Genomic DNA, 24549 nt, shown 5'->3' with positions numbered 1-24549 from the left:
CCCCTCAAAGGACCAGGAAGGAGGAGTAAGAAAGGCTGAATTCTAATTTTGTTTCTGTTCCATCACTAAAATCTTAAGGCTTTGGCTGTTCCTCTTCCTCTCCCTTTGATAATTGATCCCTACACTCCTTCTCCCAAGATCTTCAGTTAAATATTTGTTCTACTTATAGAGTCTAGCTTGATTTTTTTTTTCCTTGAGGCTGGGGTTAAGTGACTTGCCCAGGGTTACACAGCTAGGAAGTGTTAAGTGTCTGAGACCAGATTTGAACTTGGGTCCTCCTGAATTCAAGGCTGGTGCTCTGTCCACTGCACCACCTAGCTGGTGCTTTATCTAAAAGATAAAGCCTGGATCAGGAGTTTAGAGTTGTAAGGATGAGGGAGTCTACCTTGGCAAGTCAGCACCTTTTATGAAATTGGTAGTCTATGACCTGCCTAGAGCACTGAGAGGTTAAGTGAGTTGCCAAATGTGATCATTATGGGCCAGAGCAGGGTCTTTCCTGGCTTTAAAGTAAGTTCTATCTATCACTCCTAGTGCCTCTGGGACACCTAGAAAGAGAACAGACAAATAAACTTAAAAGATGACAAGGAAAAATGGCCATAAAATGATTGTCTGGTTCCACCTTTAAAGAAGCTCACAGTCAAGAAATCCTTTTAATCTAAAGTCCTCATTCTGAATTTTGTGGAATGCTTAAAATGGACTAGGTTCCTTTGGGCTATATCTGCCGTTTGAGGCACTAACATGTAAAGTAAGAGATAAAGGACCATCAGCAGCCTGCCCAATTCCTTCTGGGTTTTGGCTCCTGCTGCTCCCTTTTCTCTGAGAGTACCAAATTGTATAACAATTGCCATGTAGTCTAGACTAGATGTCTCTGCACCTATTGTCTCAGAGCAAGAAGCTATTTTGAGACAGTACTAAGTGAGAGAGAAAGAGGATGAGGGGAAGTGGGAAACAGACAGAGAGAGAAGGAGAGAGGAGGTGGGGGGAGAGAGGAGGAAAGAAAGAGAACAGGATAGCAGAATAAGGGATATAACTGACAACAAAGGAGACCAATTCCTGGCCATGTGTTGTTAAAGACAGTTGATGATTTAAGAAAAGTTAGAGAAATTAGACAGTATTATGACCTAACCTTCTTCCCCTGAAGCTAACTGGATCTAACACGTGGATGACATTTGGCTATTCCTGATGTTTTTCCAAGGGAAGACAAACACGACAAACAATTTTCTTAATTCTGATTTTTCCCCAAACCTGGAGTTGTTTTCACATTTCATGAGAGGGCTAGTTTGGCAGCGTTCCTAACATAAGGAACTTCTCCTGAGGTTAACATTGGACCTTCCACTACAGCCATCTTCAAAATAAAATATTTCTTTGGCTAAAAACTTCTGGCACCTCTCTTCTACTTGGCTCCATACACCCTGCATCTGTCTACTTCCCTGACAAACTTCCTCACTTGCTCTGATGTGGGCTTGTTTCACTTAAAAGACAATATAATTGAACAGCAGACCAAAGGTAGAGAGATATTGGAAAAGAGTAATGATAAAGCTTCCTTTCTACTATTACACTCATTCCCCTTTAGAAATGCAATTTGGCTTTAAATGGGATGTTTAAAAATTAAATGGACAACATTTGTGGGTTTAATTTCCACTCTTATCCTCTTCCTTTTGTGACACCAGTTTGGCCAAGGTCTGAGAAAAATCAAACTCCTTCACTCACACCATGATTTCTGGCTGGATGGCCTGTGTAAGTCTGAGATGCTGGCATTCTTTTCAGGTTGGGTAAGTGTGTGCCCTCCTGTTCCCCGGAACGTGCAAGTTAATCCCCTAAAGCTAGCCAGCCTGCTAGACTAGTTGTCCTGCTCTGAATCCAAAACACACCCCAGTTCCACTTGGGACAATTCAGTTCATCATCTCCTGAAGAACCTTTTATTGCCAAAAAAAAAAAAAAAAAAAAAATCATCCAAAATCTGTTAGAGCAAACCAGAGATTTCCTTCAGTTTTGTAAGTGACTTAACACACAGCTGGCAAGATTCTCAGCATTCCAAGCAGACTACTTCAAATACACATGATGTTTGTTATTTTTCCCTCCTTTACGAACTTAGCATAACCAAACAAATAGGAAAATATCAAACAAACCAAGTCCAGTTATTTACAAATCCAGCTAAAAAGATTTTAGGTTCAAAAGGATTGATCTCATATCAATTCCTATACGAGTCAAAAAAAGAAAAAAAATTAAGCTAATTTTTAAAAAGGTGAGCTAACACCACAGAGGAGATTTTCCTAAAGTATAATACAGTTGTTGGCCATTATTAAACCCATGTGCTATTTTTAGGACCTATAACCCCAGACAGGTTAGAGCGTCCTCCCAAACAAGGATCTAGCCACACATCCGGGAGAACTTAATTTTACAGGAGAGCTCGCCAAGCATTGGAGTGAGGCAAAAGGCAAAGTTGCTGACCCAGACAAGCCACATCAAAGGCAAAGTCTCCAGTCAACCAGCCTGTATCACAAAGGAGTTGGTTAATTTGTGACAGGTGTTGAGATTCATGGAAAAATGGTGGAGTCATGTTAGAGAAAGTCAAGGTTTCACTTGCTTCTCCCACTTAATTGTATCATCTCTTTCTCCCCTGTGAGTAGGAAAGGGGAAAGAAGGAAGAAAATAATTTCTTCATCCACGTCTCCCCTCCCTATCCTTTGGTCAGCTTGACATTTGTAGAGTAGCTAAGTTGCTCAGGACGTGGTATGAAGAGTTGCATACATTAGAATAGCTTCGACTGTCATTTCCCTACCATGAGTTCTTATATCCAGAATTGTAAAAATCATTAGGATGCTCCTATTCCAAAAGTGGTCTCTGTGTCGAAAGGATGGGAGGCTACATAATCCTTGTACTCTCCATCAATGAGCTTGGCTGAATTTCTGGCAAACCAGCAGTCTATCTGCTCTTGTCCATTGTAGATCTTTCTCTGTTTCCAGACCACTGGAACCCGGTGCCCTTTCACCTTCAGAATGGTCTCAGAGCTTGGGTCTGCCTGGGAGACTGCAGGTTCAGGGTGACTCCGTGGGCCAGCTGGCTCTTTTGTTAGTTTAGGCTCCTGATTCAGGAATTGACCTATGAGGGGAAAAAGAAACAAATGTGAGTAAACCCAGCACAGATGTGATAACATTTGGCTCCAGGCTGGATTAACTGAAATGAACATTTCTTAGAGTTAGTAAAAGAGAATGCTATGACATCAGGGAGAAATTTTAAGATGATTACAGTATAAGATGTGGAGAGGCAAGGTGGACTAGCAAAATTGGAACTGGAATTAGGAAACCAGAATTTGAATCCTATCTTAGATCCTTACTAGCTCTGTGACTGAATAAATCACTTAACATCTCTCTGGCTGTTTTTTCATCTATAAAATGAAGAGATGCAATTGATGTCAGGATTTACATCTATGATTCTTTTCTTTGACTTTCTCAGAAGTCTTTCCTTTTCCCTCTGTGTTTGGAGGCTGTTTGTAAAAAGATTGTTCCCGATTATCTTAACACTGGAAATTTTCCAGACCTGCTTTATGGAGATCTACCAACCTGGCCCCTAAGCAAATTAAAAATGAGATAGGAGTGACAGGAAAGTAGGATTAGGTCTTTTTGGACCTAATGCAGAGGCGTTTAATGTGTGTGCACATTGAGGAAAGTAAGAAGACTGTAAGAGACAGTCCATTCACTTTGATATTCATAATCAGAATTCTTCCAGTCAAGTAGGGTTGTAGACCCCAATCCAGAGCAGAATTCATTCTTGATAGATAAGACTTGCTAAAATCTCAGGTTCAAATACCAAGAAATCCTGCCTTCTAAACCCAGCTCTGGCACAAAGTCTTGCTGTTCATTTGGAGCCAGAGAGCTATGGGAATTGGCACGGTCAATAATGAAGCAAGAAAGCATGATAAATGTGGAAATATGTTTAGAAGAATTGCACATGTTTAACCTATACTGGATTACTTGCTGTCCAAGGGAGAGGGGTGGGAGGAAGGGAGGTAGACAAATGTAGAACACAAGGTTTTATAAGGGTGAATGTTGAAAACTTTCTTTGCATGTATTTTGAAAATAAAAAGCTATTAATAAAAATGTTTTAAACAACAGAGCAAGAATATTGTTAGCTAAGAACACAGGGGATTGACATCAAAGAATCTAAAATGGCTTGAACTTCATTAATGGCACTTTACTGAAAAGTGAGAAAACAGAACCTTTCGCTTTCTTATAGTTCTCAGAACCATAGGCTCATTCCCAGAAGTCTTCATGGATGTCTAAATGAGAATCCATGCTTACATATATTATGTTATACAAAAGTATTTCTATCAAATTATCTATAACTAATTAAACTAAAGGTGCATAGCATGGCGGAAGGTGAAGGGAAGGGACTAGTATTTATTGAGCTCTTACACAATGTGCCAGGCATTGTGCTGGGGATCACTTGATCCTCACTAGAACCCTCAGAGAAAAGTGCTATTGTTATCCCCATTTTAGAGTTAAGGAAACTAAGACACAGAAAGAGTTTAAATGATTTACCCAGTTCATATTGCTAGTGTCTAAGGCTGGATTTGAACTCAGGTTTTCCTATCCATTGCACCACCTAGTGAAGAAAGTGCTGGTCTTATAAACAGAAAAATCTGGATTCAAGTCTTGCCTCTCATATACTGACTGTGTAACCACTGGCAAGTCTCATGCAATGATTCTAAGATTATAAATTGCAGTTCCTACCTTAGTGGAGAATATTTCTTCACCAGGAGTTCCTTATACCAATTAAATGGAAGGTGGAGAGGGGGGAAAAAAGAGGAAAAGGGAATGAAGAGAGGGGATAAGTGGAAGGAAGAGAGATGAGGAAAGGAGAAGAGATAAGGGCAAGGAAGGGGGAGAAAAGATGGGAGAAGAGAAAGAAATGTCAGCAGCATCTCAACTTCGAGTTAAAAAATTTAATTGTCTCCTGAAACCCAATATAAATAGAAGAAAGTAAAAGATAGAAAGAGGCAGACCAGTGGACACACACATATCTTACCTAAAAGTCCATGACAATTGGCTGACAGTCCTTTGCTATTGGAGATGTAGAAGCCGAGATGGTTTCGCTGGTAAGGAGCCGGATTTTTGTAGAGATGAATAAGAATAACAAAGGTAATTGTGCCCTGGATGGTCACTGTAATGTTGGCATTGGCAGAGACAGACATCTCCAGCCCCCGGCTCCCCACTACTACACTCTGGTTGCAAGGGAGAACTAATCTGTCGCCACCATCCAAAACGATCCTGTTTGGGGTGATTTCCAAGTAAGATCTCTCCGGCTTATTGATGAGGATAGTGATGGTTCGGAAGTACGTCCGATACTTCTTGTGACCATTCGGAGGAGCTGGGGCCCCTATTAATTCTCCATTCACTGTGACACCTTATGAAGGGGGGAAGGAAAAACAAAACAGCCGTTAGGTAAATTATTCCATTCTCCAGAAAAAGAAAGCAGAACCACTACCCTAATGATACCAGCTATACAGTCCTTTTATCTAAGAACAGAGCAAGTAGTGTTCTACTGACAAATGGCCATCAGTAAGCAGCTCTTGGTGGCTAGACACTGACAAGCTCAAAGCATTGGGGCTCTCGACCTTCGCTCCTTGGGCCCTCCATTGCACTGCTTGTCCCATGACTCAAAGATTGATAGTGTCCTGTTTGTCTCCAATTAGGATCTTTCACTTGTCGCAACCATAACTAGACATTTTGGGATGTCACCGCTACAGTTTTCAAAGAGTAGCCACGGAGGAAAAGACTGATATGAAGAAAATGCAAAGCAAAGTAAATAGAACCAGTCAAAGTCTACAAATGGCTACAAGATAAATGGAAAGAACCACAAAACTTGAATGGTGAATACTCATAACAACCAAGAAGAGAAGAATTGAGAAGAGGTGTTATTGGGGAAAGGGGGGGGCATGTGTGTAAAGCATTTTATACACTATCATATTCATCTGAAGTATTGGATAGTTTCACTAAAATGCTTTTTTCCCTCTCTCTCTCTTTTTGTCTCTTATAAGGAACAACTTTCTGTGGAGGGAAGAAAAGAAGGATACATTGTGAAATGAAGATGATGTAAGAAAAATTAATATTTTTCAAGAGGCACTGTTATGTATCTAGACAAGCACTGGGTTGGGAGTGAGAGAATCTCAGTTTAAATCTTGCCTCTTCTTCCTGTGTCACTATGGCCTCAGTTTCCTCATCTGAAAAATGAGGAGGTTGCTCTAGATATTCTGAGATTTCTTTCCAGTGCTGTATTCTAAGATTTAATGAAGTTCTCTCAAGCAAAGATGTAGATTTTCATATTGCTTGGTTGAATATCATACAAGTGGTAGCTTCATACATGATAATTTTCCCCTTTATTAAAGCTTTTTATTTTTCAAAACATATGTGTGGACAATTCCTCAACATTAGCCCTTGCAAAACCTTGTGTTCCAATTTTCCTCCCCCTTCCTTCACACCCTCCCCTAGATGGCAAGTAGTCCAAAATATGTTAAACATGCATACATCATATCTTAATGCCTAATGAAACAATATGTACTGACATGGATTGTTCTTCTTGGCTGAAAAGAATCTTTCATTAAAGGTTACTGCCATGTAATAGAGCCTCACTCTCCCTAATTAATCCTCTTGTTCCAAAGTATCTTTTTAATCGCTCTAGGGGATGACACTTCAGGCATCACTTCAAGTGCTCCCTCCTCCATGAAACCATCTTTCCCGGTGTTCTCTCCTTTTTCAAATTACCTATCTTTATGTATTTGTGTTAATGTTTTATTCAGATCACTGAATGTAAGGTCCTTGATGGCAGAAACCAGTACATTTTCCCCCTTTGTATTACAAACACCTGGCTTAGTGCCTTGCATATATTAGGCATTAATATAAGTTTTTAAGAAAAGAAATGATTTTTCAAAGAAATGAAGCATCAAGTAGTGAAATTATATGACTTGTGCTGAATTCACATAGAGAAAAATAAAATTGGGGATGAAGTCCCAGGTCTTTCGCTTCTTGTTCTCTGAAAATGGCAGGGGTAGATATCTGGATCCCATCAGTGGTGGTGGAGTGCAGAAATCCCTCCACCCTCTCTTTCATTTAATTCAACAAGCCAGGAAGGAGCTTACCAGAGTTCATGTGATCAGATACAAGTCTGAGAATGTCCCCAGGATTCCCATCGATGTTAAAACAAACAGTGAGCTTGCTCAAGGGGAAGTCCACCACAAAATGAGGGTCTCCGTCCGCTAACAGAAGAAGAAAAGAGAAGAAAAGTTAAGCCCAATGTAGAGATTGAGTGTATAAGAGAAGGCTGTGGGATGTGAGTAGGGAGGTTCCCATATACGGCTTCTTTTTCAGTCATGTCCAATCTTGATGAGTTTGTGAACCATACTGTCCACAGGGTTTTCTTGGCAAAGATACTAGAGCGGTTTGCCATTTATTTCTCCAATGGATTAAGGCAAACAGAGTTTGTGACTTGCCCAGTGTCACATGGGTAGTGTCTGAGGTCAAATTGAACTTTGGTCTTCCTGACTCCAGATTCATTCTATCCACTGAGTCATTTAGCTAACTGCTTCTTCTTTCTCAATAATTTTTAAAATTTCCTTTCTGATTCCCTTCTGATAGTTATAGGGAGGTGATGGTGGAGAAAGACAGTGTAGGTTAAAACTGACATTAATATACATTGTTTAAGTTTTTAAAATGCTAGTGAATAGCTAAGCCTGCCCCATCCCAACTAACTTCTGAAGTGGAGGACCTGGTTCAAATCCTACCCTTTTCACTTATGGCCTATGTAATTTTTTTTTTTGGGGGGGGAAGCAATTTAAAATAAGTAGGATTCTCAATTTTCCTAAACTTCAGTTTCTTTATCTGTAAAATAATGGGGTTTGAATTAAATGGCTGGAGGTCCCTTCTAGCTCTAAATATTTGCCTTTTTCTATTGAACTTGGAATTAGGAGACATGAATTTTGAATCCCCTAGTTCTCTGTGGTCTTTTTTTCTTTTTTTTAAATACTTGGCTAATGACAGTGGGCAAGTCACTTAGATACTGTCTACCTTGGTTTCCCTTTTTTTTTTTTTTTTTTTTTGTAAAATGGGATAATTATATACTATTTCCCAGAGTTGTTATGAAGATTAAATGAGAATTGTAAAGCATTTTGCAAATTTTAAAGTGTTATATAAATGCTCTCATTTATTATATTATTATATATATTATATTTACGAGAAGTGCTTTATAAACCATGAAACATGAATAAGTATCAATTATGCATCTAAGTGGCATGGTGGCTAGAATGCTGGATTTGGAATTAGAAAATCCTGAGTTCAGATCCTACTCCAGACTTTTACTAGCTATGTGATTGGACAACTCAACCTTTCCCTGCTTCAGTTTTCTTACTAGTGAAATGAGGATAATAATAGCAACTCTCTCATAGGATTATTATGAGGATTAAATGAGATAATGTAAGTAAACCTCTTTATAAACTTTAAAGCAAGCTATTTTATTTTGAACCAGACCCATGATTTAATTGGCAAAGGGAACTGTCAATGAAAAAACTACCTTTACCAATATCATTCAGTACCTACACTAATGGAAAGAATTCAGTGGCCACTAAGAGGTTAAGTGACTTGTCCAGAGTCCCACAGCCAAATATGTATCAAGGATGCAACTGGCATCCAGATCTTCTTGACTACCACGACTAACTCTCCATCCACTACATCATACTGCTTTTCAATCACTCCCTTTTGTCATTGTTGTTGTTGTTGAGTTGTTCACTTAAATCTTTCATGATCCCATGGGCAAGCCTAGCTTGCAGAATCTTGAGCATTACCTTGCCTATGTGTGAAATAAGTACAGTTGCTCAGTAATTTGAACATTCCTTTGCATTGTTCTTAGAATCAAAATGTAAACTGATCTTTTCCAATTCAGTGGTCACTGTTGAGTTTTCTACATTTTCTGGCACATTGAATGAAGCACTTTAACTGTATCATCTTTTAGAATTTTAAATAGCTCAGCCAGAATTCCATCACTTTCACTAGGTTTATTGTTAGCAATGCTTCCTAAAACCTATTTTATTTCATTCTTCAGGACCTAGATCAAGACCTAGATAGGGCTCTAGATCAGTAATCACATCACTTGTGATTAACAATGATGTTAAGATCCTTTGCATAGTTCTTTTTGTATTCACTCCTTTTTAATCTCTTCCCTTCTGTTTCTACCATTTTTGTCTTTTATCACTTCCATTTTTGCATGAAATGTTCCCTTGATATCTCTATTTGTTGATAATATTTTATTTTTCAAAATATACGCACAGATAGTTTTTGACATTCACATTACAAAATCTTGTTTTCCAAATTTTTCTCCTCTCCTATCTCCCTTCTTCCCAAGACAGCTAACAATCTGATATAGGTTAAACAAGTACAATTCTTCTAAACATATTTCCATATTCATCATGCTGCACAAGAAAAATCAGATCAAAATGGAAAAAAACACATATTTAATTTTCTTGAAGAGATCCCTTGCCTTTTCCACTTTATTTCTTTTCTTCTATTTCTTTGCACTGCTCATTTATTATTTTTTTTATTATAGCTTTTTATTTACAAGATATATGCATGGATAATTTTTCAGCATTGACAATTGCGAAACCTTCTGTCCAATTTTTCCCCTCCTTCCCCCCACCCCCCTCCCCCAGATGGCAGGATGACCAATACATGTTAAATATGTTAATGTATAAGTTAAATACAATATGTATACATGTCCATACAGTTATTTTAGTGTACAAAAAGAATCGGATTTTGAAATAGTTGCATTGCTCATTTAAGAAAACCTCTTTCCTTACTATTCTCTGGAATTCCCATTCAGTTGGTTATATATTTCTCTTTCTCCTTTCTTTTTTGTTTTCCTTCTTTCCTCAGCTTCGGATAGCCATTTTGCTTTCTTGCTCTTCTTTTTATTTGGGAGATTTGTTATTGCTGTCTTCTGCATAACACTATGAGCCATTGTCCATAATTCTTTAGGCACTTTATCTACCAGATTTAATCATTTACTACCAAATTTAATCTTTTACTATAATCTTCACTTCCATTTCATAGTCATAAGGCATGTTATTTGGCTTATATCTATTCAGTCTAATGGTTTTCCCTACTTTCTTTAATTTACATCTAAATTTTGCAATAAGTCCCTCTATATCCTTGTATACAAGGTCAAGTAAGTCCTTCTAGTACTGAGTTCTTATTCTATACATAAGTCTCTTATCTTACAGTCCAATATTTTTTCCTGAGATCTATACCAAATACCAATGTTCACTTATTTCTCCTAAATAGTTACTTATTAACTGAATAATGTGAGCCTGAACACCTTCCCCTTTAGGGTCATAGGCAGTGAGGAGAGGAGGAATCTATCTTCCTGACTTTGGGGTTAATCATTGCCAAAGAGAACTTGTGTGCACACTAACCCAAAGAGTCACAGAATATTTGTTCTAGAAGAAATCTTAAAGCACATTTTGTCCAATCCCCTTATTTTATGGATTAGAAATAGATACAGAGGAGTATTAACAGTCACATCAAACAGTGGTGAAGCCATTCTTTTAAATTCAGTCTCTGAGGCTAATGAGTATTCTTTCCTTAATGAACTAGCCCAGTGCTGTAATCTTCTGCTCTCAAGTCCCTTACCCTTTATCTTGTCACCAATCATGTCTTACCAAACATCAGCACTAGATATAATAGCCACCATTTACCTCCATCATTTATAGGCACAAGCTGCTGAAGGGAACTGGAAGAACTCTCAAAACTGGATTCCTCTACAAATTTATGTCGTATAATATTTATGGGGTCCTCACCGCAGCAAGGCAACTTTCTCCTCTTCCCTAATTGATTCTCTACTCATCCAGCAGCTGCTTCAGATCTACTCTTCTCTTCTCAAACCTCCCACAACACTCTCCCCTCATCCTTAGTTGTTCCTCATAATTCACCCCCCCAAAACTGTGAGACTATGTCCCATGAGCTACCTCTTCTCACCTTCTTATCTCACAATCACCTGACATCAAATCACCACTATCTCCATCACTTCAGATTTTGATGAATTGGTGATTCTCCTCCTCTTTATCAAGCCCAACTCCTCTACATGCTCTCTTGATCTCATTCCATCAAATGTAGTAGATTTCCTCCACTATCTTCTCCATCCTCTTTTCCTAATTTCAATTTCCCCCTACCTCTTCCCTCCTTCCCTTTTCCTAAAAGCAAAATTTTGTCTCCTCTTTCCTTAAAAATAACCCTCCACTTCATCCTACTTTCTATGTTAGCTATCATTTCATATCTCCCTTTTTCCTTGGCAAAACTAAAAAAAAAAAAATCCATTTACTATTTATTCTCCTCTAAACCCTTTACAATCTCTTCCAATTTCATCATTCAACTGGGTTGCCCTCTGCAAAATTACCATTCATCTCTTAATGACCTTTTCTCACATTACTACCTTCTTCACCACTCTGCTTCCTCTGACATTGTTGATCACCTTTTCCTTTAGGATATTCTCTCATCTCTGGGTTTTCTCAACACTGGTCTTTCCTGTTTCTCTTCCTATCTGTCTGATCTCTCCTTCTCAGTCTCCTTGCTCTGTCTTTACGTTCTGCCTGGGAAGTGTAGTTATTCCCCAGGCATCTTTCCCATTCCTCTTCTCTTTACTCTCTACACTTTCTCATTTGGCTCCCATTGATTTTGTCTCTGTGCAAATAATTCCCAGATCTAGATATCAAACCCTAATCCCTTTTCTGACTTCAGTCCAACAACATTTCAAATTACACGTCCCATAGACATCCCAAACTTATCATGTCCAAAATATAATCTTTTCCCCAAAGCTTCAACCTCTTCTGAATTTCCCTATTACTGTTGAAGCCACTACCATCCTCCTATACTCTAGGATCTCCAATTCTGTAGCATCCTCAGCTCTTTACTCTCCCTCATCGAATGCTGATTAGTCAGCCAATCTTGTCATTTCTATCTCCAAACATCTCTTACATACATTCCCTTCTATCCCTCAAAGGCCCCCTGTAGTTCTGGCCCTCGTCACCTCCCTCCTGTACTAATCTCCCTGTCTCAAGCCTCTCCCCACTCTAGTCCATCCTCTACAGTGGTTTTCCATAGACTGTTGCACTCTCATACTCACCTCCCACTACAACTTCTATCTCTGTGGCATTGTACTGGCTGTCCCTCATTCCTGGAAAGCTCTTGCTCCTCATGTTCCAATCCTAGAATTACTGGCCTCCTTCAAGACTCAGACCACACACCCTCTTCTTTGGGAAACCACAAGCGGCCCTTCCCTACCCCACCCTGTCACACTCTCCCTAGTGGCTTCCCTTGTATGAGTATCTTCCATCTACTTTATCCCCTTATAGATTCATACTTATATATGTTGTCTCCCCGATTAGAATGTAAACTTGAGATCTGGGTCTATTATTTTAACCTATCAATAAAATGCCAAGCATTTAGCATAGTGACTAACATATTATGGACTTGATTTTCACTACCTTGCATGTAGAATCTTACCAATATTATTAAAACATGCATTGGGAGAATCTGGCAAAATATACTATCCTTAACTCTGAATTCTCTAGAAGAAAGGTTCTCTCCCTCAATCACTTCTTCCCTCCCTTTTTCTCTCCCTGTCTCCCTCCTTCCCTTCCTTCTCTCTCTCTCCATACAAATACACACACACACACACACACACACACACACACACACGAGTTTTACATCTTTTATATGTAATGAAACCAAAAGCTTAAGTGTGAGAAAGCTCCCACTTAGGTTTCTGCTTTTCTTGGGTAAAATGATATCAGAGTCAGATAGCAAAAGATGTTCTACTTATTTATAAAACATTCTTTCTACCCAAATTCCCTTAAATACTTTATAGGAAATGATGCTATTTACTCCAGATGAAGAAATCTGCAGATCATTAAGTTTCATACACCATCCAAAAGAGATTTACAAGCATTTAATAAAGCATGTGTGTGCTCAAAGGAATTAGATTATGTCAGTTGGAAGCTGTTTTACCCCACCCCCTGTCTTACTTAAAGAACTTCATTTAGTCTTATGAAATGCTCAATGGATAGTATTATCAGGAAAGCAATAACAGAGATTTAGGAGCCAAAGACTTTAACTTCTTGAGGGAAAAAGCAACAACTTAGGCTTTTTGTTGTCATTCCATCTGGCTTTTCTTGTAAACTCAGGAAGCTTGCAAAAAAGAGGGTTTTTTTGTTTTGTTTTGTTTTGTTTTAACATTTTGGTTTAAGTTTCCCCTCTGAGGCTAAAGATAAGTAAAGCTCATTTCAGAGCTATCTCTAAGACTGGAGGCTGGAATTGTCCTAGTTCAAGAGTCTAAAACAATTTAGCTTTTAAAGCTAGAAAAACTATTGAAATGCACCCATTATCAATCTGTTCTTCAGTCCGGTCTTCTTCCTACAACTTCTTCATTTACTCTGTTATCTCCGGAGCTTCAGCTCTGTGACATAATGATGGTTCTTTGGCATTTGTTTCACAATTGTTGGCCTTGGCTAGAGAAGGAGATTCCTGCTCTCCTATGCTACAGAAAAATATTTGGAAGAGCTTTAAGAAGTAACTAATTACTCACCTGCAGTTAGACCTAAACAAGGGAAAAAAGTCTTTTACCTCAATATGTCCATTCACACTTTAATTGTTTTTCTGTACCTGATGTTTTGGAGATTTTAATTCTTGGGTTGTACTGTTTCTTGAAATCAGGCTCTAGAAAGGAGAAAAATGAAGCAGCCACTGTTAAGATATATAAAATAAGAGAATAGGAGCAGGAGGAGGAAAAGTAGGATGTGGAAATCATGAGTTGATTTTCATGTATATTTGACACACATGAAAGTCTAAAAAAATTCCTCAAAGAATTCTGCCGCAAAAGATACACATCAACATTTGAAATGTAGATGCTTAATTTTCATTATTGGATTATTCTATACAGCATTTTTTATTTCTATGAATTATGCACATATTAGAAAAACGTTCTGCCATCTATGAATGATCTAATAATAAACTAAATATACACATATGTAAGAGTATATATACAAAGGATATGTCAAAAGTAATAAGTACAACAAAAGAACAACTTAACATCTTCCTCATAAATTTTTTTCCATTTTTTGGATTAATAAAAATTTGCAATTATATTTTCATGAAATCTCACCTCATAAAGATATGTGGTAATTCTCAGAAATTAAATTTTAAAAACTTCTATTATGTTATCCAAACTCTTTTGACCCCTCAAGTATCCCCCTAAAGAGCATTATATTTCTCTACTCTTTTGGACTTTTTTTTTACATGGTCCCAGGCCAATGTGATGAATAAAAACTGAATATAAAGGAAAAGGATTATCCAACTGAGATGAATTCTTTGATGATTCATGGGCCAGCGAATTGTAATTCCCAGGGAAACTCAACAAAATCATCATGGCTTTAAGAGAATGAAGATTATTTTAAGCACCAATTGACACCTCATGAAAATATTATTTCAAAAATATTCCTTAGAGAAATCAACTGGCTTATTTTCTCATTTCTGTCTTTGGTCCTCTGGACATTATAGCATCTGAGCCTTATCCCTCTTGAAGCTACTGAGATCTGGGTCGCTGTCAGGGGGCTATAATAACAATGTCATTCACAAAAGTAGTTTTCCCTGCATCTGTCACATGGCCTCAATGGCACAAAATAATGTTCTCTATATGACTTGCTTCAAATCTTTCTTTAAATTATTCTAGTTTTGCTGGTACAACTTCATCTAAGGAGCTTCCATCCTTTGCTTTCTTACCGTCATCACCTTTCACCTAGCTTCAAGAGTCTATATTGTTCAGTTAATTTGGTGACAGAAGAAATAACTAAAGCAAATAAGCAAGCCCCATTTGGGTGAACTCTTTGATTTGGCTCTTTTGATCATCTCTTGCCTTGGCTAGATATTTTATAAGTACATACTTTTTAATAATTTGTCTGCCCTGACACAACGTAATCCTAGAGGGCAAGTTCTGTTATGCTTTTGTCTTTATATTCACCTAACACAAAGTAGACATTTAATATATCCTTTTTGATTTTTTAACACAAAGAGTTCAAATATATCTATTATTCAATTCCATTCTGATTCCACAGATCCCAAAGCATAATAATATCAGTGACAGAAGCTTGACATCCTACCCCAAGGCTCTGTTCTAAAACCTTTTCTATTTCTTGACAAAGTGGTTTTCCTTAATTACAAATATAAAATGTTCATTTCCTTTCTTTTTCCCTCCCCCAATTCACTCACTTAACTTCAATGGCTCCCTGCTACCTTTAGGATCCAATGTAAAGTCCTCTGGCATTCTAAGTCCCTGGCAAACTAAACCTTAGTTAGTCTTCTAATCCCTCACTTCCCACAATGGAGAAAGAGACAGAGGCAAAGAGACAGAGAAGGAGCTAGTACCTAGTTGTTTACATGTTGTTTTCCCTGTTATACCCTGTTTTGATAACTTGATCTACATTTAAGCGGAGAAATGTAGACCCTTGGAGAAACAACTCCAGCCTTGAAAAAAGAAAGCAAACATTTTAAGTAAACAATTTCTAAAAATTGCCATGGGATCATCTTACCTGGTGAGATGCCCTTTCCGTGCAAGCTATGCACAACTGTCTCTGGACCCATTGCTGCAGAACTGCCATAGACTTCTTTTGCTGCCATTTGAATTGCCTCAGGTGTCAACTCCTTCATCTTCAAGGAAGTGAAAGGGGTGAGGAAATGGTAATTCACTGCAAGAGCCCGAGCCCTTTTCATCAAAAGTTCTTTCTCCTGTTCATCATCACTCTTCAGCCAAGAAGTCAGCAGCTCCTTAAGAGTAAGGTAACTCCAGAGCCGCTCAATGTAGTTTTGGTCAGTATGTTGGTCCTTCAGAGTGGAAACCCCTGTCACATCATTCCCTGTGCTGTGGGAGGCAACAGGAACATCTGTCTTCAAGACCACAAATTTCTTACTATTGCTGGCTGTGACTTCCACATGTAGATTGTCCAACTGACTGTCAACCAGCTTCCCAGCAATGATGATTTCAGAGCCATTGAAGTAATTAGGGAAAAGAGTTTGGGTAACACGCTCAACAGAGCCAGGTGGATAATCGATTCGGATATCAGAGAGAAGAGGTGTTCTGATCTCATCGTAGAACCTGAAGTAGAACAGCACACATGGAAGTTAAGATCTTGACCTTGATAGCAAGCACAACCAAGAAAATAGAATTATGAAAAAAAGGACATCATACAATTTTGCAGTTAAAAGGTCATAGACTTGACCTAGTCTAACTTTCTGCTTGATTCACAATAGATGTCCTTTGCAATATCACAGAATTACTGATGTTGAGTTAAAAGAAAACTTAGGAGACATTTAAACCACGCCCATTTTACAAATGAAGATAAAAATGGTTAAGTGATTACTCACAGGGCACAAACCACAGAGGCTAGCTTTAAGTGGAAATCCTCTGGCTCCAAAATTCATTGATCTTTCCCTTTCTAAGTGTCTTACAAATCAGTTCGTACTTAAATACCTATACTGTCAGAGAGTTGTACAGTTCCACTATTGCACTGTTGGAATAATCTATTTGTTAGAAAGTTCTTTCTCTTTTTGAACCAAAATCTGCCTCCCTGTAACATCTATCCACTGACTTTAGTTCTGACACACAATGTCCAAGACTTCTTCTATATGATAATTGCTCATATATTAAAAGCCCCAGTATGCATACCAGATCTCTGTCCTCTATAGGTTTTCCAGACTAAGTAATCTTCAATTCCTTTAACTATTTATTATAACATATGGTGTTTCAATCCTCTTACCACTATGCTCATCTTCTCCATAAGAAATGACCAAAGGGGCCAATTTAAGAAAAGTCTGTAAGACTATCAGGAGAACAATTTATACAATAGTTACAACATTGTAAAAAGAAACAACTTCAAAAGACTTAAGGACAATGCCATGACCAACTATCATTCCTGAAAAACCACAATAAATCATGTTTCTGACCTCTTTGAAGAGAAGTGATGAAATGCAGGTACAGAACTGCAGTATATATTATCCGATATGATCACTGTGTGAATCTCTTTTGCTCAATTGTATTTATTTGTTACAAGATAGGAAGGTTTTAGGGGAGAAAGAAGAAGAGTAGTGATAGTGATTTTTTTTAAAAGACAAAAAAGAAAAGAATGTCAATGAAATATTTGTAAAAATGCATATAAGAGAGCAGAAGGAAGTTCAGAAGAAGTACAGACAAGCTAGGCTCTAGCATCTCTGGGTTCTGCTTACCATGTTAAACTTAGTACATAAATTCTTTAAAATCCATATAGAGATTCACAGTTCCAAAACCTTCCTCTTCTGTTCTTTGTATAAAGAAATATTCATATTGATGTTTGTCAAGTTCATAGGTTTTTAAAAAGAAAATTGAAAGAATGCTTTAATGAATATTTTTCTTTTATTATGAGGAAAAGGCAACAGAAATAACCCAGATTTCTGTCTTTTCATTAGCCAATTCTATCAAAGTAGCCGAGGTCTCAAAGCAGCTGGCAGATTTTTCTAAGGAGAAAAATCTCCTTATACTGGAGACTGTTTTTATTCATGCCTGTGAACTCACTCCAGATTTTCCAACAAACTTGACCCTTATAACACTCACACTAACATATTTCACCACCCTAATGTTCATTAAGACTCTGCCTAAACAGTAGTCCAAGTATTGCCATCCCCATATTACTGATAAGAAAACCAGGAATCAGAAAGACTCAGTTTCCTTTGGATATATTGCTAATAGAAATTCAGACAGTCTTGAATAATAAAGTCTCTTTTTTTCCTTGCCAATATTAAAAAAAAAACCCTATTTGTGCCTTTGTTCCCATTTCTTCCTGTCTCCTCAGGGAACTTGGCCATTGAAATGAGAACATCATTCTTGACCACCATCCTTTCATTTTAAGCCTTTCTAATTCATTGGTTCCTTTGCTATTGTCTACATAACATGTCCAGATTTCCTCCTTAAGAAAAAAAATAAAAATAAAAAGCCAAACTTTCATTTGACCCTCTCATTCTCTCAACCCATCTTTCCTCTTGTTCATAAACTTCTTGAAAAAGCTGCTTATACTGTATGACTGTACTGTTTTACCTCCTACTCACTTCTCAACCTCTAGAAATTTGGCTTCTATCCCCAATACTCAACTGAAACGCCTTTTTCCTGGTCCCCAAGGATCTCTTTTTATTGCTATATTTGATGGCTTTTTCTCAATCCTGATCCTTCTTGACCTGACACCAATAGGGAAAACAAATGAACTGTGGGTGCAAGGCATTCTGAGGGAGAGATGTAAGGCAGCATGTGCCAGCCAAATCAAAATACCACCATTATCTTTACCACGCTCTTCCCTCAGACCCCCATGAAGCTGGCCCAGAACCCAAGAGCCTTGAGAATAGTAGTGTCCTCCAGATCACCAGCCCTGATAACTTTCCAGGTCCATAACTATCAATGAGAAGGTACTGATTTTTTTGACGAGTTCATTTGATCTCATGGATTCAGCTATCATCTCTATGTGAATTACAGCTACAAATCCAGATCTCATCCCTTTTCCTGAATTCTTACCCAGCCTCCACAGCAGCATTCTGAACATGTCCACCTAGATATCCCAGAAGCACTCAAAATATACAAAATGGAACTCATTAGCTTTCCTTCTAAACGGATCCTTACTCCCAGCTTTCTGGTTTAGTATGAGAGTACCACCATTCTTTTAGTTACTCATGTTCTCAGTATTGTGGTCCTCCTCAATCTCTATCTTCTCCATCCCCTACTATATCGAATCAATTATTAAGTCTTGTCCATTTTCTCTTTCTAACATCTTTCTCATTCATTCCCTTCTATCACTCACACAGCTCCATCCTTTACATCTTCAGCACCTCTTTTTTGGACTATTACAAAGCCTCCTAATTGTTCTTAGCTTCTTTCTCTCTTTCTTTCTGTATCTCTTTCTCTCTTTCTTTCTGTATTCCTCTCTCTATCTCTGTCTCTTTGTATCTGTCTCTGTCTTCTCTCCAATTCATTCTCCATATAGCTAACATGCTGATATTCCTAAAACAAAAGTTCTGTCATGTTTCCTGCTCCAAAAGCTTCATTGCCTCAAGATGAAATACAAACTCCTCAGTTTTGGAAAGCTCTTCCTCAGCCGGCTCTAGATTATTTTTCAGACTGCTTATGCATCAATTCCCCTCATTCTCTCTCTATTTCAGTCAAAATGGTCTACTTGCTGTTCCCTATACATGAGATTTTATTTCTTGTCCATCATACCTGTCATGTACTTCTCCACCTTTTTCTTATAACCTTTGCCTTTCTTCAAGATTCACCTCAAAGGTCACCTTCCTCAAAAGGCCTTTCCTGATTCCCTGGCTATTAGTTGTTCCGTACCCCAAATTACTTTGTATTTATTCTGTATTCATCATGTATTTATGTATCTCTGGATATATATCCTCATCCAGTAAAATGTAAATTCATTGAAAGCAACAACTATCTTATTTTTGAATTTGAATTTGAATTTTGTCTTCAGGGCCTGGTACAATACCTCGCACATCGTGTATGCTTAATAGAGGGCAACTAGATAGTATACTTACTGGCTATGTGAACCTGGACAAGTAACTTAACCCCATTTGCCTCAGTTTCCTCATCTGTAAAATGAGCTCAAGAAAAGGACAAACCACTCCAGTATCTTTCCCAGAAAAAAAACAAAAGAAAAAAAATGGGGCCATAGAGTCTGACAAGACTGAACAACAACATAGACTTAATTATGTTTGTTGATTGACTGATTTCCAACTTTCTTTCTTTCCTTCCTTCTTTTCACATTTCCTCCCTCCTTCCCTCTTCTTTTCTTTTCTCCTTCCTTCTTTTATAGGAGGACTATTAGTTCCCTTAATTTGGAAACCATGTAATTTTTTAAAGTAAATATTATCAGTCATTGCTCAGTTTGGAGTAAATTAGAAATCCCAGCTGTTTTTTCACATAAATGGTTTTGTTTTTAGTTTTGGTTCTGTGGTTTTGGAGGGTTTCTTGTTTGTTTTTGCTCAAGAAAAGGATGTGTAATAGAAACTACAGGCATGTGTACAGAGACAAAATTTCAGATCAATGATGACCTTAGGAATTCAATATAAGATATCTCTCAAGCTAATGGATCCTAAAGGAAAATTACTGATTAAGCACAGATATCTATATTTGTAAAAAAATTTCATACAAAGCATTGAAAAGCTAGATTCCTCTGATCCTACATAATTAGTTTTTTTTTTTCAACAAAATTCAGAATTTTACAAGCATCTCTTTTTAATGTCATTTTCTTAATTCAGACTCATTATTCCAGCTGGTCAAGATATTTTTATCCTAGGCCTGTCTTTCAAAATATTAACTAGTTCTCACGGTTTTCAATGTATAAATTTATAAGTGTGCTTCCTATTTCTTCCAAATACTGATAAACGCTTCAAAAAGGAAAAACCCAGATCAGAGACCTATATGCCACTAGGAATTTTTCTCCAAATTGACAGAACTTCAGAATACTTGAGGTACCAATCAATTGAGCAGTTATAAATATATCTAGATTTCCCCTTTGCTTACAAGTACACGCCAGGAGGGCAGCTAGATGATTCAGAGAATAGAGCACTGGGCCAGAAGCCAAGAGCACCTAAATTCAAATCCAGCCTCAGACACTTACAAGCTGTATGACTCTGGGCTTAATCTTTGCTTTAACCACTGGAAAAGAAAATGGCAAATTATTCTAGAACCTTTTCCAAGAAAACCCCATGGACAGCGTGGTTCCCAGGGTCATAAAGAGACAAAGTCAAAATGCTATAATACAATGTAATATGATAATAATACAAAATACATGTTCTCTGCTGCTCCCTTAGTTACTATGATCTTATTCCCTCCATTACCACCTTTTTTCCCCATTTGGCTGGCATTTAGTGTTTTTCTCTCTTTTGCCCAAATATAAAAGAAAGAAAAACTTCTAATACTCTCTATAACCTACCAGCACAAAAACTAACAAATTACTTGCTGCCTGCCCATATCACCTCCCACAGCAAATCTAAAGTTCTCCTAAGCTTCATAATTCGTCTTTTCTCCAGCCTACTCACTGCTCATCACTCGTGATACTCCAGCTCCCATCACCTGCCTTGCCTTTGCATTCCATATCCCCAAAGCCTGGAAGTCTGTCTCTCCTCTCCGGAGAGTTAACTGACCCGATCAGCTGCTCCTTTGCATTGTCCTCCTCCTGCACCCGACGCGTCATTCCACAGTTCTCCAGCGACAGCTTCTCTAGCAGTTTGAAGTCTACATCATTCCCAATGCCTATGGTGAAGATGCAGACTCGACCTCTGGCAGCTTCTTTCGTGTTGCTGAGGATCTTACTTGACTGAGTCTCTCCCACCGTGGCCTTCCCATCCGTCAGGAAGACGATTAGAGACACACTTCTGGAGTCAATGTCGTTGTCCGCTATGTGGTCATTAAGCAGTTCAATCCCTTTCTGCAGAGCCCCATTGATGTCTGTACCTGTGGATGTGTACATCGAAATGTTATCAGCCAAGCCTTTGGCTTAGCTTTTCTAATAAAGTTATTTTGTGGAGATATTGATGATTTACTACGGAAAGATCCTCTGAGATCAGAGAAGCTTGAATTCTGTTTTTGACACTTCTATTGAGCAATTCACTTAATTTGCGCCTTAGTTATTCATCTGTAAAATGAGAGAATAGTTACTGGATGACCTCTGGAATCCCTTCTAAATCTAGTCTATGATCTTAGGATCTTAATTACATCCCTCATTAAATTTAATTATGCTCACTAATGGTGAGGAAGAGAGAAAAGTGACATAGACAAATAATTTTAAAAAGTGGTTAATCTTTAAATCAATTTTACTTCACTTAGAATATACTATGTGATATAAGCTACATATTTGTGTTTTCCTTAGGCTAATATCATTGTAATCAATATACTGTAATCGATATTACAATATATTAATAATAGAAGGAGTTGTCATTCCTTAAGCCAGTGTTTCTCAAACTACAGTTTACCCACAGACTTCTGGAGTGCCCTGATACCCTTTCAATGAGCCTTGAAATAAAAACAATTTTCATAATATTATGAAATATTTGCCTACTCCTCCCCTTCCCAATTATATATTTGTGTAAGGCCAGTTTTTCTTCATATACTTCAACCAAAGCAACAGATTGCAACAGATTGAATGCAGAAGCATTCAATGAGAACCCAGCTGTCTTCTATTAAGCCCAACATTATTTACAAACAACAAAAAAACCCATAAAACAAAGCCACTCTTCTCACTAAATCTTCTTGTGTTAGAAAATATGATTATTTTTCATAAAATGTTATGAATGTTTATATAGAATGAGTTTCATTGTTATTTTAAGTTAATAAATATTTTTTAAAATTTTCCATTTAAATTTTTAATATGATAAATATCAATCAACCCATATAAACAAAAGCTCTATGGGACCTCCAATAAAGATCAAAAAGCACTGCTTTAAGTAACAGCCAGTTGATGACGGGGCAGAGAATTTAATTCTGAGCTGAATGGAAGAATGGAATAAAAATCATACCATGTGAAGTCCAACAAGTGAATCACCCATGAATGAATGATTGAAGTTTGACAAAGTTTATCCAAAAAAAGGCTATGGTGTTTGATGTACCTAAGTTTCAGGGGCATCAGGAAGACCTTCATGCCCTAAAACATATTTCTCTTCACCCACCCTATTTACAGTTGCCTGAAGTTCTACCAAAAGTTTTATTCCTTTAGCTTTCATATTCATAACAATGCAGATCTCTCTGGCAAAGTTAATACTTTGGATGGTCATCTCTCTTTTACACTCTAGTATAAATGAATTTTATGATCTTTCCTGAATGTTGATTTTGATAGAAACTAGCTACTAGAGATGAAAGAGAAGAATTACCTAGGGGTGCGCTATAAGAGAATTCAACAGGGACAGCTAGGTGGCGCAGTGGGTAGAGCACCAACCCTGAATTCAGGAGGACCTGAGTTCAAATCTGATCTCAGACACTTAACACTTCCTAGCTGTGTGACCCTGGGCAAGTCACTTAACCCCAGCCTCCCCCCCCCCAAAAAAAAATACAACAGAGAAATTGGAGGCACTGAAGCCAAACCACTAATATCACAATTTAGTCACTTAACATTCCATTTTGCAAAATCTGATTATTTTATAAAGGTCAATATTAATGATTTATACTATTTGTGTGTGTGTATAAAAGAGGAGATGAAGAAAAGTAAAAAAAACTGAAAGACAGAATCTATTTTTGCAAGATCTGGGATATGTTCATCAATCAGTCAACAAATATTTAAGTATCTCCTGTGTTCCAGATACCATACTAGATACTAAAGAAACAAATGCAATGAATGAAAGAATCCCTACTTGCAATCAGACTTCTCAAATCTTATCTGAGGCATCCACTTCTCAGTCCATTCATTCTTCTATTCCTGACTTCAACTTGGATAACCTCTACCACTATGTTTTTCCACACTTACCCCCGGGAAAGAGTTCTTGGAGAAATTTCTATGAATTTTAGCTATTATAAATTTATGGTACATAAAATCTGACATTGAACACAATGTGGTGTATCACCTCACTGAAGTCTGGCAATCTCATTCAGCTGTTATTGGTTTCTTGTCTCATTCCCCAAAATGGCAGTTTCAGAACCTGTTCTCTCTCTTTAAGTCCCATCCAGTTTGAGATGTCAGAAATAAATTTGAAGTTGTGAAGACTGAGGTCAGCAGAAAGATTAGGGCGGGATAAGCAGATCTGAAAATCACTAGCCTAAGAAATGTTAATTAAATCCATGGGAACTAATAAGATCACCAAATGTAGTAGTATAGAGAGAGAGAGAAAAAAAAAAAGAGGAGGGAAGATCCCCATGGGACACCCACAATAAGTGTCTGTGACCTGGTTAAGGACCCAGCAAAGGAGATTGTGAAGGATTGTCTTCCACAATCTGACACTTTTCCTTTCCATCTTACAATAGTTTCATGTTCCAGCCAAACTAGGCTATTCGTCCCCTCTCTCCAAATCCTCCCTGCATTTCTCTGCTTTTGCTTATGCTGTTCCTTCATGGCGAGAAGCCCACCTCTAACCCCCGCCCCTAAAGCTAAGAAGTGAAATTTTAAACTCCTTTTAATTTACATAATTTGGATTAAACAATCTTTCCTTGGAATTCTTCTGCCTATCTTTTGACTGAATCATGGAAGTTCCTAGAGGCTGCACAATTACATAGCAAGAGAAAAATCCCAGACCATTCAATCAATGTTGACCTCATGTGATCTCTTAACTATGCCTCTTCTACATCAAACAGAATTTGTTTCCCCTTGGCACCTAGCTTATATCTCTCAGATAAGCATGCTTTATTCATTCAGTTACAGTTCTACCTTTGGATAGTTGCTTGGCTGGGCATTTCCCACACTTTTTCCTGAAGCAATATTTGAACACAAAAAATAGTAGGCCATTCCAATGG

At 37.7% G+C, this 24549-nt stretch overlaps 1 protein-coding gene across 2 annotated transcripts in view; it reads right to left on the bottom strand.

Moving 5' to 3' along the window:
* Positions 1 to 1896: 1896 nt before the first annotated feature.
* Positions 1897 to 24549, bottom strand: part of ITIH5 (inter-alpha-trypsin inhibitor heavy chain 5) — a 75230-nt gene continuing 52577 nt past the window's right edge. For both annotated transcript variants that reach the window (XM_074268727.1, XM_074268726.1), the window contains exons 9-14: positions 21258 to 21567; positions 15626 to 16188; positions 13704 to 13757; positions 7139 to 7255; positions 5029 to 5406; positions 1897 to 3102 (exon numbers count right to left, since the gene is read on the bottom strand). In XM_074268727.1, the coding sequence (XP_074124828.1) occupies positions 2816 to 3102; positions 5029 to 5406; positions 7139 to 7255; positions 13704 to 13757; positions 15626 to 16188; positions 21258 to 21567 (1709 nt within the window). In that variant the 3' untranslated portion in view covers positions 1897 to 2815. The remainder of the gene's footprint in view (positions 3103 to 5028; positions 5407 to 7138; positions 7256 to 13703; positions 13758 to 15625; positions 16189 to 21257; positions 21568 to 24549) is intronic.

The sequence above is a fragment of the Sminthopsis crassicaudata genome, chromosome 5 (assembly GCF_048593235.1).
Source record: "Sminthopsis crassicaudata isolate SCR6 chromosome 5, ASM4859323v1, whole genome shotgun sequence".
In the NCBI taxonomy this organism is placed as follows: domain Eukaryota; kingdom Metazoa; phylum Chordata; class Mammalia; order Dasyuromorphia; family Dasyuridae; genus Sminthopsis; species Sminthopsis crassicaudata.
This window is presented reverse-complemented; position numbering and strand designations above follow the sequence as displayed.